The sequence below is a fragment of the Ascaphus truei genome, chromosome 2 (genome assembly GCF_040206685.1).
Source record: "Ascaphus truei isolate aAscTru1 chromosome 2, aAscTru1.hap1, whole genome shotgun sequence".
Classification (NCBI taxonomy): domain Eukaryota; kingdom Metazoa; phylum Chordata; class Amphibia; order Anura; family Ascaphidae; genus Ascaphus; species Ascaphus truei.
This window is the reverse complement of record NC_134484.1, coordinates 328,394,330-328,412,258: the sequence shown is the minus strand read 5'-3', so window position 1 is coordinate 328,412,258 and position 17,929 is coordinate 328,394,330. Positions and strand designations below refer to the sequence as shown.

The window sequence follows — 17,929 nt, the reverse complement described above, 5'->3', positions numbered from 1 at the left end:
GGGCGTGGCTTGAGCGGAGGGACCCGCTACTCTCCCCCCCCCCCCCTCCCTCCACGGACTCAGGCTGGAGCTGCTGAGGGTAACTTTAAACACACACACGCAGGCACTCATACACACACACACACACAGGCAGGCAGGCACTCACGCACTCATACACACACACGCGCGCACACACAGGCAGGCAGGCACTCATACACACACACACACAGACAGAGGCAGGCACTCACGCACTCGGGCACACACATACACATACACACACAGACATGCACTCACCTGCTTTCACTCCACACTCCTCCCCGCTCCCCGAAGCCTCTCCTCCTCCCGAAGCCTCCCCTCCCCATTGGCTCATAGCCACACCACGTGACGCGTCAACGCTAGGAAACACCATTCTCTTGTGTCTCCTAGCGGCTGAGGCGCCACAGCGTGTAGTCAGCTGTGGCGCCAGGGGGGACCGGGACCGGCTCGCGAGGATTCCCCTGCTGGTGGGGAACTCGCGACATGGCCGCCCGCGCCAACGAGCGTAGCGGGACCGAGGCCTAAGTCATCCTCTCCTGTCGGGGTGGGCACTCTACCTGAGAAAATCCTTAATCGCCTATAATAGCAATTCACTCTGCAGGACTGCATAGACTTTTCTACTAAGAGTCTCATGGCGATTGGGAGCTCTACAGCCAGTAGGAGGGCTATGTCGAGTGATGACACACTATCTCCAATTTCCCCCAGGGGCAGATATATCTTTGGATACCCATGCAGGATTAATAACAGAACACACACAAAATACCGATACATATTTTAAATCATATTGCATCACTTTTCCTTTTATTTGTACTCTTCCTTACATTTCCACTGTAGCCAACACCCCCTTGATCGCTGTATTGTCTACTGCAGGTCCGTGGAACGCAGAATAGCTTAGGGGCCAATTCTTAAGTCCGACTGCAAGACTCATGCTGCACCAGGAAAAAAGAAAAATAGTCACTACAACATACGCGTACACTTTTTCTTGAGTTTTCCTTATTAAAAAATGTAAGCGTTGCTGGAATCTCTCCCCGGGTACACTAATCGTGCAAAATGGCTGCACTCATCTTGATTACAATTCTATCCACACCCGCCAGGGGGCTGTTGAATATTTGTCTCCATGAGGCTGATCTACACCCTTCTCTTATACAAAATGGTGGCACAGGACAATGCCAAAACTATGTCTCGTGGTCTGGTGATTTACTTAGAAGCTAAGGGAGGATTAGCATTATTATGAATGTAATGGAGTTTCCCCCACCCAATAGCCGATAGGGGCCATTACAGGGTGTATGTGGTGCATACCTGCTGGTAACAAGAGGGCTGAGTCATCCTCGATGACTTTGGGACACAGTAACAGGCTTCTGGGGTCCATAACCCACATAATACTTAGCAGTGCAGCGCCTCCACCTGCCGTCGGCTCCAGGGAAAGGGAGGTGATCTCCCACGGTATAACTTGTACCTCTCCCCCCAGTTAGATCACACACCAGGCCGCAGGTATATTGCAAACAGGAACGGTTTATTACTACACTTCTGCAGTAACAGGTACTCAGCAGTCTTCTGCCGGATACAGTCAGTCAGCTCTCACTGAAGATTGTCCCTGGACCGCCACTACAGGCCAAGGGCACCCGCAGTCGTCCTAGCTCTTCCCCACCTCCCGAGCGGAGGCAGAGGTATAGATCCACACTCTCTCCTCCCCGTAGGGCCGAGCACATGGGAAGGCCCCAATCTCAGGCTCCCAATGTGTGTGACCTTCCTTCCTCAGAGGGAAGGAACAACCTGCTAACGTTAGGGCGGTCCTGACCTTAAGTACAGCCAGGAAGAGTGCACCCTGTCTGTCCCATGATTGGACAAGCTAAGATAGGATGTCACCACCTCCTGTTGTCACTCAAGTGCAGTATCAAAGGTGAAGTGGAAAACCATACCAACTACTGGCAACCTGTAAGTACCAGGGTTTACTGCCAGCCCATTGGGTAGAATAGTAGCCAGGAGGTACCCCGCTACATAAAGAAAAAAATGAAAACCCAGTGGTGCCTCCAATGTAACCCCTCTATTTCCACAGTCTATATGGGCTGTGGTGGGGCTGAGTTCTTTCTCCCTTAGAACACCCTAATTGGACCCCTTGAATTAAACCAGATGAGACTTGTGTATATATTTACTGGTGATTTGTGACCCCTGGGCAAGCTTAATTCGGCGGCCCTTACCTCTTATACAAACCAAGCCATATACATACGCAACTCACAATCAACAATGACGCTGTACTATTGTCCATTTTATTAGCCCCAGTGTTCGCTGTAGAAGCCATCAATATTATTGCAGGCACTGCGTTCGAGCTCTTATCTCACATATTGGCGTGTAATCGCGTTGCAGGCCTGTTAAGGGTTAAACATTTGTGAGGTGAGTGGGTAATTTGTAAAGGATACTCAAGTTGCTGGAAAACCCCACTTGTCTGTTGTCCTGTTGCTGACAGCCTGGCAAGTATCTGGATCTCTCTTACTCTGGTCTCTTCTCCTCTCTCTTTCTCTGTGTGTAGAGAAGGTGTTTTCTGCTGCTGTCTTTCGCTTTCTCTGTCTTTGGCTAGCAGTCTCATACAAGCCTCCCCTTTCACCTCTGTGAGTGTCAGGCTGTCTCTCTGTAGCCCCTCTCACTGTCACCAGGGCTGCCTCTCTGTGTGCCTCTCAGACTTCCTATCGCTGTGCCTCTCAGACTTCCTATCTGTGTGCCTCTCAGACTTCCGATCGCTGTGCCTCTCAGACTTCCTATCGCTGTGCCTCTCAGACTTCCTATCGCTGTGCCTCTCAGACTTCCTATCTGTGTGCCTCTCAGACTTCCTATCGCTGTGCCTCTCAGACTTCCTATCGCTGTGCCTCTCAGACTTCCTATCGCTGTGCCTCTCAGACTTCCTATCTGTGTGCCTCTCAGACTTCCTATCGCTGTGCCTCTCAGACTTCCTATCTGTGTGCCTCTCAGACTTCCTATCTGTGTGCCTCTCAGACTTCCTATCTGTGTGCCTCTCAGACTTCCTATCGCTGTGCCTCTCAGACTTCCTATCGCTGTGCCTCTCAGACTTCCTATCGCTGTGCCTCTCAGACTTCCTATCGCTGTGCCTCTCAGACTTCCTATCTGTGTGCCTCTCAGACTTCCTATCTGTGTGCCTCTCAGACTTCCTATCGCTGTGCCTCTCAGACTTCCTATCGCTGTGCCTCTCAGACTTCCTATCGCTGTGCCTCTCAGACTTCCTATCGCTGTGCCTCTCAGACTTCCTATCGCTGTGCCTCTCAGACCTCCTATCGCTGTGCCTCTCAGACTTCCTATCTGTGTGCCTCTCAGACTTCCTATCGCTGTGCCTCTCAGACTTCCTATCGCTGTGCCTCTGTCTCAGACTTCCTATCGCTGTGCCTCTCAGACTTCCTATCGCTGTGCCTCTCAGACTTCCTATCGCTGTGCCTCTCAGACTTCCTATAGCTGTGCCTCTCAGACTTCCTATCGCTGTGCCTCTCAGACTTCCTATCGCTGTGCCTCTCAGACTTCCTATCTGTGTGCCTCTCAGACTTCCTATCGCTGTGCCTCTCAGACTTCCTATCGCTGTGCCTCTCAGACTTCCTATCGCTGTGCCTCTCAGACTTCCTATCGCTGTGCCTCTCAGACTTCCTATCGCTGTGCCTCTCAGACTTCCTATCTGTGTGCCTCTCAGACTTCCTATCGCTGTGCCTCTCAGACTTCCTATCGCTGTGCCTCTCAGACTTCCTATCTGTGTGCCTCTCAGACTTCCTATCGCTGTGCCTCTCAGACTTCCTATCGCTGTGCCTCTCAGACTTCCTATCGCTGTGCCTCTCAGACTTCCTATCTGTGTGCCTCTCAGACTTCCTATCGCTGTGCCTCTCAGACTTCCTATCTGTGTGCCTCTCAGACTTCCTATCTGTGTGCCTCTCAGACTTCCTATCTGTGTGCCTCTCAGACTTCCTATCGCTGTGCCTCTCAGACTTCCTATCGCTGTGCCTCTCAGACTTCCTATCGCTGTGCCTCTCAGACTTCCTATCGCTGTGCCTCTCAGACTTCCTATCTGTGTGCCTCTCAGACTTCCTATCTGTGTGCCTCTCAGACTTCCTATCGCTGTGCCTCTCAGACTTCCTATCGCTGTGCCTCTCAGACTTCCTATCGCTGTGCCTCTCAGACTTCCTATCGCTGTGCCTCTCAGACTTCCTATCGCTGTGCCTCTCAGACCTCCTATCGCTGTGCCTCTCAGACTTCCTATCTGTGTGCCTCTCAGACTTCCTATCGCTGTGCCTCTCAGACTTCCTATCGCTGTGCCTCTCAGACTTCCTATCGCTGTGCCTCTGTCTCAGACTTCCTATCGCTGTGCCTCTCAGACTTCCTATCGCTGTGCCTCTCAGACTTCCTATCGCTGTGCCTCTCAGACTTCCTATAGCTGTGCCTCTCAGACTTCCTATCGCTGTGCCTCTCAGACTTCCTATCGCTGTGCCTCTCAGACTTCCTATCTGTGTGCCTCTCAGACTTCCTATCGCTGTGCCTCTCAGACTTCCTATCGCTGTGCCTCTCAGACTTCCTATCTGTGTGCCTCTCAGACTTCCTATCGCTGTGCCTCTCAGACTTCCTATAGCTGTACCTCTCAGACTTCCTATCGCTGTGCCTCTCAGACTTCCTATCTGTGTGCCTCTCAGACTTCCTATCGCTGTGCCTCTCAGACTTCCTATCGCTGTGCCTCTCAGACTTCCTATCGCTGTGCCTCTCAGACTTCCTATCTGTGTGCCTCTCAGACTTCCTATCGCTGTGCCTCTCAGACTTCCTATCGCTGTGCCTCTCAGACTTCCTATCGCTGTGCCTCTCAGACTTCCTATCGCTGTGCCTCTCAGACTTCCTATCGCTGTGCCTCTCAGACTTCCTATCGCTGTGCCTCTCAGACTTCCTATCTGTGTGCCTCTCAGACTTCCTATCGCTGTGCCTCTCAGACTTCCTATAGCTGTACCTCTCAGACTTCCTATCGCTGTGCCTCTCAGACTTCCTATCTGTGTGCCTCTCAGACTTCCTATCGCTGTGCCTCTCAGACTTCCTATCGCTGTGCCTCTCAGACTTCCTATCGCTGTGCCTCTCAGACTTCCTATCGCTGTGCCTCTCAGACTTCCTATCGCTGTGCCTCTGTCTCAGACTTCCTATCGCTGTGCCTCTCAGACTTCCTATCGCTGTGCCTCTCAGACTTCCTATCGCTGTGCCTCTCAGACTTCCTATAGCTGTGCCTCTCAGACTTCCTATCGCTGTGCCTCTCAGACTTCCTATCGCTGTGCCTCTCAGACTTCCTATCTGTGTGCCTCTCAGACTTCCTATCGCTGTGCCTCTCAGACTTCCTATCGCTGTGCCTCTCAGACTTCCTATCTGTGTGCCTCTCAGACTTCCTATCGCTGTGCCTCTCAGACTTCCTATAGCTGTACCTCTCAGACTTCCTATCGCTGTGCCTCTGACTTCCTATCTGTGTGCCTCTCAGACTTCCTATCGCTGTGCCTCTCAGACTTCCTATCGCTGTGCCTCTCAGACTTCCTATCTGTGTGCCTCTCAGACTTCCTATCGCTGTGCCTCTCAGACTTCCTATCGCTGTGCCTCTCAGACTTCCTATCGCTGTGCCTCTCAGACTTCCTATCTGTGTGCCTCTCAGACTTCCTATCGCTGTGCCTCTCAGACTTCCTATCGCTGTGCCTCTCAGACTTCCTATCGCTGTGCCTCTCAGACTTCCTATCGCTGTGCCTCTCAGACTTCCTATCGCTGTGCCTCTCAGACTTCCTATCTGTGTGCCTCTCAGACTTCCTATCGCTGTGCCTCTCAGACTTCCTATCGCTGTGCCTCTCAGACTTCCTATCTGTGTGCCTCTCAGACTTCCTATCGCTGTGCCTCTCAGACTTCCTATCGCTGTGCCTCTCAGACTTCCTATCGCTGTGCCTCTCAGACTTCCTATCTGTGTGCCTCTCAGACTTCCTATCGCTGTGCCTCTCAGACTTCCTATCTGTGTGCCTCTCAGACTTCCTATCTGTGTGCCTCTCAGACTTCCTATCTGTGTGCCTCTCAGACTTCCTATCGCTGTGCCTCTCAGACTTCCTATCGCTGTGCCTCTCAGACTTCCTATCGCTGTGCCTCTCAGACTTCCTATCGCTGTGCCTCTCAGACTTCCTATCTGTGTGCCTCTCAGACTTCCTATCTGTGTGCCTCTCAGACTTCCTATCGCTGTGCCTCTCAGACTTCCTATCGCTGTGCCTCTCAGACTTCCTATCGCTGTGCCTCTCAGACTTCCTATCGCTGTGCCTCTCAGACTTCCTATCGCTGTGCCTCTCAGACCTCCTATCGCTGTGCCTCTCAGACTTCCTATCTGTGTGCCTCTCAGACTTCCTATCGCTGTGCCTCTCAGACTTCCTATCGCTGTGCCTCTCAGACTTCCTATCGCTGTGCCTCTGTCTCAGACTTCCTATCGCTGTGCCTCTCAGACTTCCTATCGCTGTGCCTCTCAGACTTCCTATCGCTGTGCCTCTCAGACTTCCTATAGCTGTGCCTCTCAGACTTCCTATCGCTGTGCCTCTCAGACTTCCTATCGCTGTGCCTCTCAGACTTCCTATCTGTGTGCCTCTCAGACTTCCTATCGCTGTGCCTCTCAGACTTCCTATCGCTGTGCCTCTCAGACTTCCTATCTGTGTGCCTCTCAGACTTCCTATCGCTGTGCCTCTCAGACTTCCTATAGCTGTACCTCTCAGACTTCCTATCGCTGTGCCTCTGACTTCATATCTGTGTGCCTCTCAGACTTCCTATCGCTGTGCCTCTCAGACTTCCTATCGCTGTGCCTCTCAGACTTCCTATCGCTGTGCCTCTCAGACTTCCTATCTGTGTGCCTCTCAGACTTCCTATCGCTGTGCCTCTCAGACTTCCTATCGCTGTGCCTCTCAGACTTCCTATCGCTGTGCCTCTCAGACTTCCTATCGCTGTGCCTCTCAGACTTCCTATCGCTGTGCCTCTCAGACTTCCTATCGCTGTGCCTCTCAGACTTCCTATCGCTGTGCCTCTCAGACTTCCTATCTGTGTGCCTCTCAGACTTCCTATCGCTGTGCCTCTCAGACTTCCTATCGCTGTGCCTCTCAGACTTCCTATCGCTGTGCCTCTCAGACTTCCTATCTGTGTGCCTCTCAGACTTCCTATCTGTGTGCCTCTCAGACTTCCTATCGCTGTGCCTCTCAGACTTCTTATCGCTGTGCCTCTCAGACTTCCTATCGCTGTGCCTCTCAGACTTCCTATCTGTGTGCCTCTCAGACTTCCTATCGCTGTGCCTCTCAGACTTCCTATCGCTGTGCCTCTCAGACTTCCTATCGCTGTGCCTCTCAGACTTCTTATCGCTGTGCCTCTCAGACTTCCTATCGCTGTGCCTCTCAGACTTCCTATCGCTGTGCCTCTCAGACTTCCTATCGCTGTGCCTCTCAGACTTCCTATCGCTGTGCCTCTCAGACTTCCTATCGCTGTGCTTCTGTCTCAGAATGACAGTTGGTCTCCCTCTGTGTCTTTCAAACTGACAGTTTCTTTCACCATTCTAGCAGTTTTTCTTCTTACCCAATCCCATATCATGTCATGTGTTGCCAGGCAGATCAGGGACAGTGTCTCTTATTCTTCATCGCACCATGTGATAGGTTAGAAAATAATATACAACCATATACCATCCATTACAGCACTGTTCAAAGTTTGCCCATATAAAGGAGTTCTGGGTCACAAAAATGTAGTCTGTCATGCCTGAGATGATGTGAACAGCTTTAACTCAAGCATATATAAATATTGCGCAAGGACAAATTATCGCGATATCAGTTTGGAGCCAAAACACCCCGTGACGCATGCGCCATGTTATGTTTCTGCTCTTCTCTGTCAATGCAGCAGGGCACACAGTCCAGCATCAGGTGGCAGTCTTGCGCTATCTTTCCTGCTATGAAGTCCCCGCGCGGACTTCTTGGTACACCACTCATTCAACGGCGGCCATCTTACTGCTCCCACATCCTTACCGTCTACCATGTACGGAACGGCGCATTTTTACGCTGTCCAACGGCTCTGCTAAAGGTGCGTCTGTGACGTCACAGTATCAGGCAGGCACGTCCTGCGGTGCACGCGCACGCACACTTCCCCGGTCCTGCCTCGCGGCTGTAGGTGTGAAGATGTCCTGGGTGCGCGCTGCCATGGAGAAGAGGCAGCAGGAGGAGGGTGACAGGGATGTGTTCGATGAGGACGGAGATGAGATGGGCATCATGCAGAGGGAGTGGAGGAGCTCTATGGAGAAGAGACTGAAGGTAGCCAGCAGGGGGCTCCTCAGGGGACCATGCACCCCTCAGGGGACCATGCACCCCTCAGGGGACCATGCACCCCTCAGGGAACCATGCACCCCTCAGGGAACCTACACAAACTGTCTCTCAACTCGTTTATTTACTTGCAAGAGAGATATTGGGACCACGCTTGCCACTTTACACTGCATACCCTCCAACTCTACGTGGGTACTGTACCTGTGCCACCTCCATAGCCATACGCCCTCCGGCACTTCTGCAGCAAGTGACCTCTCTTGAGTGAACATGTGATGTTTCTGTTCCAAATGGGGCAGGCAGGCTCCCCTTCAGCGTGGTCAAGGGCCAATCGCGTACAACACCCCCAAAAAACAAGCAAAGGGTGATGACGTACGGTGTGTATGTCTTGGTCCGCGCTTGTAGTGACGGTGACGCGACGTCGCAGCAAAACAAATGTATTTCCGCCGCGTGCGCTTATAGTAGAAGCGGTGCGACTGCTTGGTCAATCGCGATCACTGAAAGTCAAGTCAATTTGATTTTTCCAGCGACCGCAGCGTGACGTTGCCAGCGACGGCACTATAAGCGCTGCCTTAGGCCTGTATTACAGTAAGCGTGTGCGTGCGCGTCAATGAGAAATACCAGTCTCCCTGTGACAGTGTATCTAGTGAGGACGCGCACAGCAGAGAGCGTTGGCACGACAGCTGTGTAGAAATTTGTATTTTTGAGCGGCTGCCATAACACTCAGCCAATCACAGTGAGGCCTACCCTTGTGATGTCATGGCCACGCGTGTCATCGTTTGGAATATACACACGACGCTTGTGCAACATCATGCGTGCAAGCGCTAGCTCTAATACAGACCTAAGGCCTCGTCCAGGGTGGTGCTGAGCGGGCGCGCGCTCACGATGGACTCGTTGCGACAATGCATGTGGCCTGCGTGATTTTGCTGCTCGCTAGCGCGTCACGTGAGCAGTTCTCTCAATGAGGGCGAACCAGCTCCGTGACGTGGCCGCGCCCCCAGACGCGCGCGCACCTAGCCGGCCAGGAATCGCCCGGCTGAGTAGGGTGCAGCGCTGGAGCACCAGCGCGCCTGTTTCCTCCCTGGACGAGGCCTAAGGCTGCAGCCAGGTTGAATGCGAGTGCTTTGGCATGACATAAGGCGCTCATTTAGCTCGGGCAATTTGCGTCCTGCTAGTTGCGCGCGTGAGGTGGGGGTGGCCATGATGTCACGGAGCTGGTTTGCCCTCATTGGGCGAACCGCTCACGTGACGAATCAGCGGGTGGCAGAATCAAATTTACTTGTCTCTGCAAGCAGCTGACCGCCGTGCGCTTATCTGGACAAACACATTGTAGCAATGTGTTTGAGCACGCGTGCGCTCAGCATCACCCTGGATGGTGCCTTAAGGGCTCCGGGGGTTGCAATTTTACAGATGTACACTGTATGTCATTGGGTTACTGAGGGGGTTAAAATGAGGGGTTCCTGTTGTACCCAAATTTCTGCCAGTGGCTAAAGCTTCAACCAATTAAAAATCAACTGTAAGATTGAAAGATTGATGTATCTCCTAATAATCAGCTGGTGATGGTTGCTTTAATACCACTTTTATTGTTTGTATATATTTTATTGATGGGATCTTTGCATATAGTAAATTGTATGTGTTATCAAACCTCCGGTGAGGTCACTTGCCTAGAAGCTCAACTATCCCTTATTGACAAACTGTAGCACAAAGTGTACCACCTATTTTTATGCACCAAAGGTGTGAGGATCCAACCCTGCAAACAACTAGTAGTATGGGCTCCATTTTCCCAATATTATTTTCTTGTGAAGAACTTGGTTTTCAGCCGGAGTCGTCTTGTCGCACTCCTGGCGCACCTCCTTGCCCTCTAAAATATGTTCTCTACTGCACTTCCAATTATTCAATTTATGTAGGCCAATAGGAAACACTAGTTTTATCTGTTGTGGCTTCCTAATAGTCCATCCAGCGATACTTTTTTACCGGTAAATGTCTCCGGAGCTGAAGTTAATGCGGAGACCAGCGTTCCATCCTGGTCAGAAAAAGTGGGTGGGAGAAACTGCTATGTCAGGGGTGCGCAAACTTTTTTGTCTGCACCCCCCTGCTCGCTTGTCCACCCCCCCCCCCCCCCCTCCTTACTTCCGGTGTTTCTGACGTCACAACATCATGAGGAGCTGTGTTTCCATGGTGACGCATTGTCAGAAGCCGCCGGAAACAAGATGCCTCTGGCGTTCCCCCGGCATTTAATTTAAATGTTGTGGGGCCTCTGTGAGTACCCCCCCCCCCCCCCCCCCAAAAAAAAAAATTAAGCGCACCCTTTTGTTATGTAATGATCAGATCTATAAATACAATATTATCTCTTGATATATATTGGGATAAGAGAACATTTATGTTCAGCTGATTGTCAGGAATGTCACTACTGACTAGTTACCTTCATTAGTACTCTCTTGGTCATAATCTTATTGGGAAAGGCTGGATGTCGTCAGCTTTTTCAGCCTGAAAGTGAGGAGAGATGGAGAAGAAACTTTCAAATACAACAAGGTTATTAACATAGTACAGAATGGAAGCATCATTTAAAGAGGATAGTAATACGGGTCCGGCCTGGCGGGCTATTGATAAGGAAAGATGTGATTAAGCACTTCTTTACTGACAAGATAGGGGATGCATTGAATCAGCAACGGTCTTGATTTAAAGAAAAAAAAACTTAATTTAACTATCTTGGAATATCTTCAAGGGTATCCTTGATATGGATTTACATGAGCAATGATTAAATTACCTCTGATGCCCTCTGCAATCCCACATTTTCTGCCATTTGAAGTCAATGGCGGGTAACACAGGTTCACAGTGCGTTAACCAGTACTGAAAGCTAGTGAATCTCCCGTATCTTTTTTGGGGCAACATTCTCCTAAGCTTAATTAATCGGGTTTCATTGCTTAACACTGTCAATGTTTTGTCTATCTCACTGTAGGAGGGATATCGTGACGGGATAGATGCTGGGAAGGAAAATACTCTGCAAAGGGGTTTTGGCCTGGGCTATAAGCAGGGTGTGAACATGTTAATGCCCTTTGGAGAAGTTAGAGGAACATTAAGGTATGTACATATCGCTTACGTTGTCTTGTTCTCCTTTGCAGGATGCTTTAATAGCCTGCACTGCATTTACTATTTACCCTCCCAAGTCTGACAATGAGCAAAAGACAGCCTGGTGCTACCTGGACCATTTTCAGCAACTGCAATTCAGTATTTTTACTTGTACGTTGGATTAAATACTTTTGATAAAAAGGCTTGTAAAAGCCCTTTATTCAAGAGCAACCTCTATCATGTAGATCAGTGATTTCCAACCTTTTTTGTTTGGAGGAACCCTTGAAGTATTTCGAAAGATCTCGGGGAACCCCTATCTGGCTGACACATATTGGGTTCGACAGGGGTCAGTCACAACATTTCACACCTCACAAGCCACCTCTATTTCCCCCCCTTTACCCATGTATTTCTCTCCCATCCGTCTCACTAACTCTCCCCCCTCCCGCCTCGCATGTATTTATCCCTTGCGTCTCACTCTTACTCCCTCTTTTCCTCACTCACTCCCTCCTGCCCCCCTCTCTTCTCTCACTCGCCCTTACCTTCCGTCAATTACCCCACTTTCTCAATCCACCCTACAAAATACATACCAAAAAACCTACCCCCAGGGGGGTGGGAGGGGATCTGTGGTCCATAGGAGGAACCCCTGAGACTGCTTCAAGGAGCCCCAGGGTTCCCCGGAACCTGGTTGGGAATCACTGATGTAGATAAGGAGGCAAAAAGTGTTGCCTGCTGCTGGAGATGGGTGGGGTTTTTTTCAGCAAAATTGAGTTTGACAAGAAAAAGCCACATTTTTTGCCTTTTTGATTATTCGCTAAATCAGCAAAGTTTAAAGATAACGGCCACTGGGATTTTTTTTTTCTTGAAAACTGAAGAGAGAAAAAGCAGATTTAATTTTGGGGGGAAAAAAACAAAGGGCATCGTTTTCGCCGCATAAAACCTTAAGCAAACATAGCTTGTACAGCAAATTTAGACCATGAAAGTTCCTTCCAATAAACTGACTTTTAACACATTTGCCCATATCTACTACCTGCTCCAAACTGCAGAATGAATTTTTATCTGCTCTCAAAACCACTTATTGGGCTGATATAAAGATTGGCAAGTCTGAGGGCAACAGCTGTACTGCTTCCAAAATCGCCTTTAGTTGTTAAAAGTACCCCTATCCCGATTCTTTTGAACAGAAATGCAGATTATGACAATTTATTGCTATTATTCATTGTAAAATCTGCAACTTTCTGTAAATTGGAAAGTATGTTTTTATGATGCACTTTAACTTTATCATGCTGACAAACACATGGAAATATTTGCTTCAGAAAACTGCCGTACAACCAGGTAAACGTTAAAAATGGCTACCTTTTGAATTTATTATGCGGTGAAGTGTTATGATAAACAGTGTTGATGTAATCCTCATCTGCCTATTGCTGCCATTCTGTTGCATGTGCTTTCAGAAGATGTGAACTGTGTTTAATTTCACATCTTTAGTAAAATGAGGGAACTGCTGAAAAAGAAGCAAGGGGAATAAAACACAATCATATATGTATAGTATTAACCATGATAGAAACAAAATATCTATCTCTGTATCCCTTTTGACTTCAACCAACTGAATGCAGTGTCTTTCAGATGGTTAACAATTCTCACCACACAGTTGTCCAGTGCTCAGCTGTAAATAGGATTGTCACGGAATATGATTATTTACTGCCTCTATGATCGGAAATTGATCTCATTTTGTAAGGTTTTTTATAGTGGGTTTTGTTTTGTTTGTTTAGTGCACTCCTGACTTGGTGTCATCTCCACAAACCAGAATCTTCAGTGACTACACAGCTCAAGGAGCTCCTGAGTGCAGTGTGTCGGTGCGAAGAACGTCTGATGAAGTGTCTGTCCTCTATTTCCGAAGAGCCTCACCCTTCAGAATTGTCCACTTCGGTGGAGGACATGGGTCTCGGCAGCCATGAGCATGGGGGCGAATGCAAGGAGGCTGGCTTATGTGCATCAGACAGCAATTGTTGCACCAGCCAAAACTCTTCACCCTCTTCAATATTGAGCTGTAAGACTACACAGCAGCTGGGAGAGTTGGTGAAGCATGAACTTAAAAGGTTCTTGGGGGAGACCTTTTCTGTAGCTGAACAGCTGGGTTTGTCAGCGGACATACTTTGTCATCTCCAAAAGTTGAAAAATTAAAGCATCAAAGCAAATTATACCTTATTTGGGGATTCCAAGTGCTGCCTTTTTTTACAATATTTTAAGATGGGTGCTCAATTGCTTTCAGAGTCCTAATGAAACCCTTCTCATCTACATGATACCGCAAGATATTACTCCATACACAATCAGAAGTGCCTATCTTGAAATGGTTAAGAAGGAAATTAGACAAAGTGCTGAAGGCATTCATTGAGAAAGATGCGTGGAAAATTATTTTGGAACACTCCATGTTCATGGAAATGTGTGAAATAATTCCCTTTTTGAGCAAAATCTGCATATTCAAACAGCTGCACTGGGAAACAAATGTAGTCCCTTTTATTTCTGCAACCCTCCCCCCTCTCTCTTTGGGGTTACTATATGGGTGTAATGGGTTAAAGGAGTCAAATAATGAAACCTCCCCCTTTTTAGATAGGCCTCTGCCTAGTCCTTTTGCAAACACACTAACTCTGACCCTTATCTGCCTAGAGATTGGGAGTGGAGGAGAGGTGACAGAAGGATTCCAACCCTTAGATCCTTGAAGGAGAGACAAGGGAGGGATTGTAAATAGTAAAGTGGGTGTTGCCCTAGCTGGGATTAATCTGAAGTCGGGATCATAAGGCGTTAAGGTACTGTGTCATAAGTAGAATCCTGAAAGAATAAAGGGCTGTGCACGTATGAAGAATCACCCCCTGCTACCTCAGTACCAGGGTACTGTATGTGAGGTGAGCAGGGTAGGATACATAGATAATTACCTCCTATCCTACCACAGTGAGGTTTCCTGGATCCCGATGCTGGGACCTGGAAAGCTAGGGTGTGAGAATATCACAAGAAGCGTGGTTAATCATGACATGAAAAGAAACCCATTTCATGTTAAAGCAGCAGTCCAAGATGCCTTTTTTTATTTTAATATGTGCATCAATACAATCCACACAATGATGTGTAATTAGCTAAGTTGCTGATTGATCTGTTCTCCTGTGATCGATCGGTAAAGATTCGGCTTGGGAATTCACTAAATGGCTGTCAGTGCAACAGAAGAGGACCAAAGATGCAAAGTTCTGTGGGGAAGATCATGTGACCAGGCAGTCACTACATACAATTGGTGCACTGCTAGAGAGAGGGCAGGGCTGAAAAAGGGGTGTGCCAGAGCCTGGGAAGGGGATGTAACTTGGTAAATGTTTGCTATAGAGACAAAAAATGCTTGTTACAATATTATACATTAAAAACGTGATTTAGAGTTGTTTAAAAAAATTGCTACAAGTATTTTCTCAAATACAGAACAGATTTATTTATTTAAAAAAAAAAAACGTAGGATATTGCTTGGTCTGCTGCTTTAAATCGATGTTCCTTCTCAGGAATGCAATGATTCATCTGAGGAAGAGTTGTACCTGTCTATAGTATGAATAAAGACAGATTTGTTTGATGACTACAAAGTTCCTGGAACCTATCATTGCCATTTGCATATACACCCAGTCTGCGCGGATCAGCACCCCTGACAAAGGTAATGCACTATGAGTGACCAACAACACAGACATCTATGTAAACACCCTTATAGCCAGAGAGGGTTTTATTTATTTTGGAGGCTAGCTCACTTTTCAGTAGTTACACAATACGTACATGGTGAGTAGATATGTGGCCAGAATTACAACAACAAAAAAGGTTAAAGGTGGACTCCTTTCTTGAAGTGTTTTTTTAGAAAAGTGTAAGTAAAGCACTAAAACATACATGAGACTAAGCATATCGCCTTCATTATGTATGAGATTCTGTACCTAGACCGTAACCCACAATGTTTACTGGTTATGTGCTCAAATATTGTGAAGCCCCTCACATGTAGAAAATGCATAAACTCTTAGCTTTCCTGCTTTTGCATTCGCTTCACAGCTTGTATACCGATGGTTTGCTTGGTTGTGTAAAAATGATCTGGCAAGTGTGCTCTCAAATGAAAAGGGTTGGGCATCCTAAATTCAACCACACTCACAGTTGTGATCCATATAGTGTTTTCCATGCTGGCCGTGGCATAGTTTGGGGGCCTTTGCACTACTTGACTCTTTAAATGTCAGGGTGTCCCAGCAACACTCCTGATGTTATGTGAGTTAAAAGCAACACAAAACATAAATCTGAGTCCATGTGCTGTATTTTCCTTGTGTGGGTCTGATGTTACAAGCTGAATTCGTCAAATAAGTTTCTCTTTTTTTTTTTTTTTTAATCTTTTGCAATATTTTTTTTTATCTAAGGTAACCAAGCTGATATCACACTGCAAAAGACTTGTAAGGTTTTTTTTAATTATTATTAATAAACAACTAATGCAACCTCTAAATACAATAGGATTATCCGATTTGTGTTATTGGATGTTCTTCACAGAGAATGCATCTTGCTTTTGCACATCTAACGTCGGGAACACCTCTTTATTTGAACACCGGGCTCACAATAATGGTATAGTTTCCGGAAGCTGTATCTTTCAAAGGCTGGGATACATCAAGCCGATATGCGGGATATCGCACACCGATCGTGCGGTTAGCTTCCGGGTCGGGCGTCAATATCCCATGTCGCAGCTGGATGTATCCTGGCCTCATGCTGAAAATGTGCCGAAGGTTTAAGAGGCACTACCATGTTTGGTATTACAAAATTCGGTGTTGGTATATGAATATTCCATCTTCATACCAGTGGTACCTGTACTTATAATATATTAGTTTTATTAAATGTGGACGGCTTTTCTGTAGCAGTTTTGAACAAATGATGGTGCTCAATTTATTTGGTGCCCTAGAGGCCAGAAACACATTTTATAGCGCTATTTCAGGCCACTTGGCAGTAAATGAGTTTTAAATATTTTATAAATGTATTTCTAGAAGATTATGGTTAAAATGAAGGCTGAGTATTTAATGCTTCTGATCAATATTGTGGTTGCAGAAGGGTGTAAGTAAACGGTGAATGCTACAAGACACAGATTTAAGGAGACCATCTGTGAATCACTGTACCATGATTCCAATAGAGGATGGTACCATTTTAGCCTGCAGAATACACACACAAAAAGTAAGGTAGAAGTGATGGCTATTGAAGGTAAGCTATAGCAGTAGGTAAAGATGGGGTAAGCTTTCACAACCACAAAAAAGGTCCTTTCATGCAGCTTCTCTTTTCATCAAGCTGAGGGAGATACCATTAGCAGAGCTAATTTATAAGAGCACCATTGTATTACTATGTTAGACTCAATGTTTTATAACCTAGAAGAGAAGTATTTTTTTTTTTTAACACTACAAGGGTACTGGAGTGGTCAAAAAATAGTTTATTTAAATGAACGCCAGCTGAAAATATAGTTGTTACACTTTAGTTTATTGTTCCTACATTTTGATGGGGTTTCCTACCCAAGATAAATATAATGTTATCAATATAATGGCTCCGCCAGGCACACAGCAGACCAGTAGAATACTCTGCATTCAATTTCCTGTCACTGTGATGGTAAAAAAAAAAAAAACAGCAAGTTGCCTATTGTGTTTCACTGTATCTAGACCTAGACGTGTCCATACAACTGAAGTGTAAACCTGCCTGTTCTACACACGAGCTGCTCACAACCACCTCAAACACTTCTGGGATAGCTGGGTACAATTAAAATGACTTGGCAACTGAACATGTAATCAGTAAGACTGAAGCATATTGAGTGCATGGAGATATCTAAGCAAAACATTGTGTCCATGACATTATGGACAGTGGTTGCAGTTGTTGATTTCTAATACTTAATCTTAGTGGAGCTGTTAAAATAACATGTTGGGGAGTGAGGTATCCGTCTGCCGACTGCAAAACTAGACCAAAAACGCTACACCTACTGTTAATTTATTTTTCCGTTGATAAATCTGAACACAATGGGATTGTCTGCTTTCATATATCAGGTGTGTTTTGCTCTAGCTTGGCACATATGTCCCCCCCCCCCCCACTGTGCTGAATTGTTCTGCAACATAGCCCTTAGCCCCTCCCCCCCATAAAATTTGTTTTGTTTTACAGTAGTTTCATGTTTCACAGTTGCTTGGAGGGATATAGGATAAATCACAACATCACAGTATATCATCGTTCGCATAGTAGATCATTTTTGTTATCTATCAATAAGTGCTTCGGTCTAAGTCCGTAAATAGTAGAACGTTTGCACTGTACATGTTACACCTTCAACCTTCCTGTGTGTAGCTCGAACTCTATAAGAACCTGGTAACCTGCGTAATAACACAAAACAATAAAACTATTACAATATGGGAAAAGAAGTTAGACGTAAATCAGTCAATATACTAGGTAAAACCATGCTTGAGTAAACTAGCAGCGGCTCCTCCCTGGCCCTTCAGTCCCTCCCCGTCCAAATAAATCCTCAGTCAACAATA

At 47.1% G+C, this 17,929-nt stretch overlaps 1 protein-coding gene and 1 long non-coding RNA gene across 2 annotated transcripts; one reads left to right on the top strand and one right to left on the bottom strand.

The window, feature by feature from the left end:
* Positions 1-806: 806 nt before the first annotated feature.
* LOC142487384 (uncharacterized) lies at positions 807-8,322 on the bottom strand. Its single transcript, XR_012799214.1, has 3 exons — positions 7,606-8,322; positions 2,252-2,532; positions 807-944 (listed from the first exon to the last, which is right to left on the bottom strand). It is a non-coding gene; the product is annotated as an uncharacterized LOC142487384 (long non-coding RNA).
* On the top strand, positions 8,117-13,601 carry YAE1 (YAE1 maturation factor of ABCE1). Its single transcript, XM_075586608.1, has 3 exons — positions 8,117-8,327; positions 11,293-11,414; positions 13,166-13,601. Exons 1-3 carry the CDS (start codon positions 8,196-8,198, stop codon positions 13,575-13,577), a joined length of 666 nt encoding a protein of 221 aa, XP_075442723.1. The 5' UTR covers positions 8,117-8,195; the 3' UTR covers positions 13,578-13,601.
* The last annotated feature ends 4,328 nt before the right edge of the window (positions 13,602-17,929 follow it).

Excerpts from the sequence above, each read along its gene's own strand:
- YAE1 (XM_075586608.1), top strand. The coding sequence starts at position 8,196 with ATGTCCTGGGTGCGCGCTGCCATGGAGAAGAGGCAGCAGGAGGAGGGT. Across the intron at positions 8,328-11,292 it reads CTATGGAGAAGAGACTGAAG|GAGGGATATCGTGACGGGAT; the intron begins GTAGCCAGCAGG and ends ATCTCACTGTAG. Across the intron at positions 11,415-13,165 it reads GAAGTTAGAGGAACATTAAG|TGCACTCCTGACTTGGTGTC; the intron begins GTATGTACATAT and ends TTGTTTGTTTAG.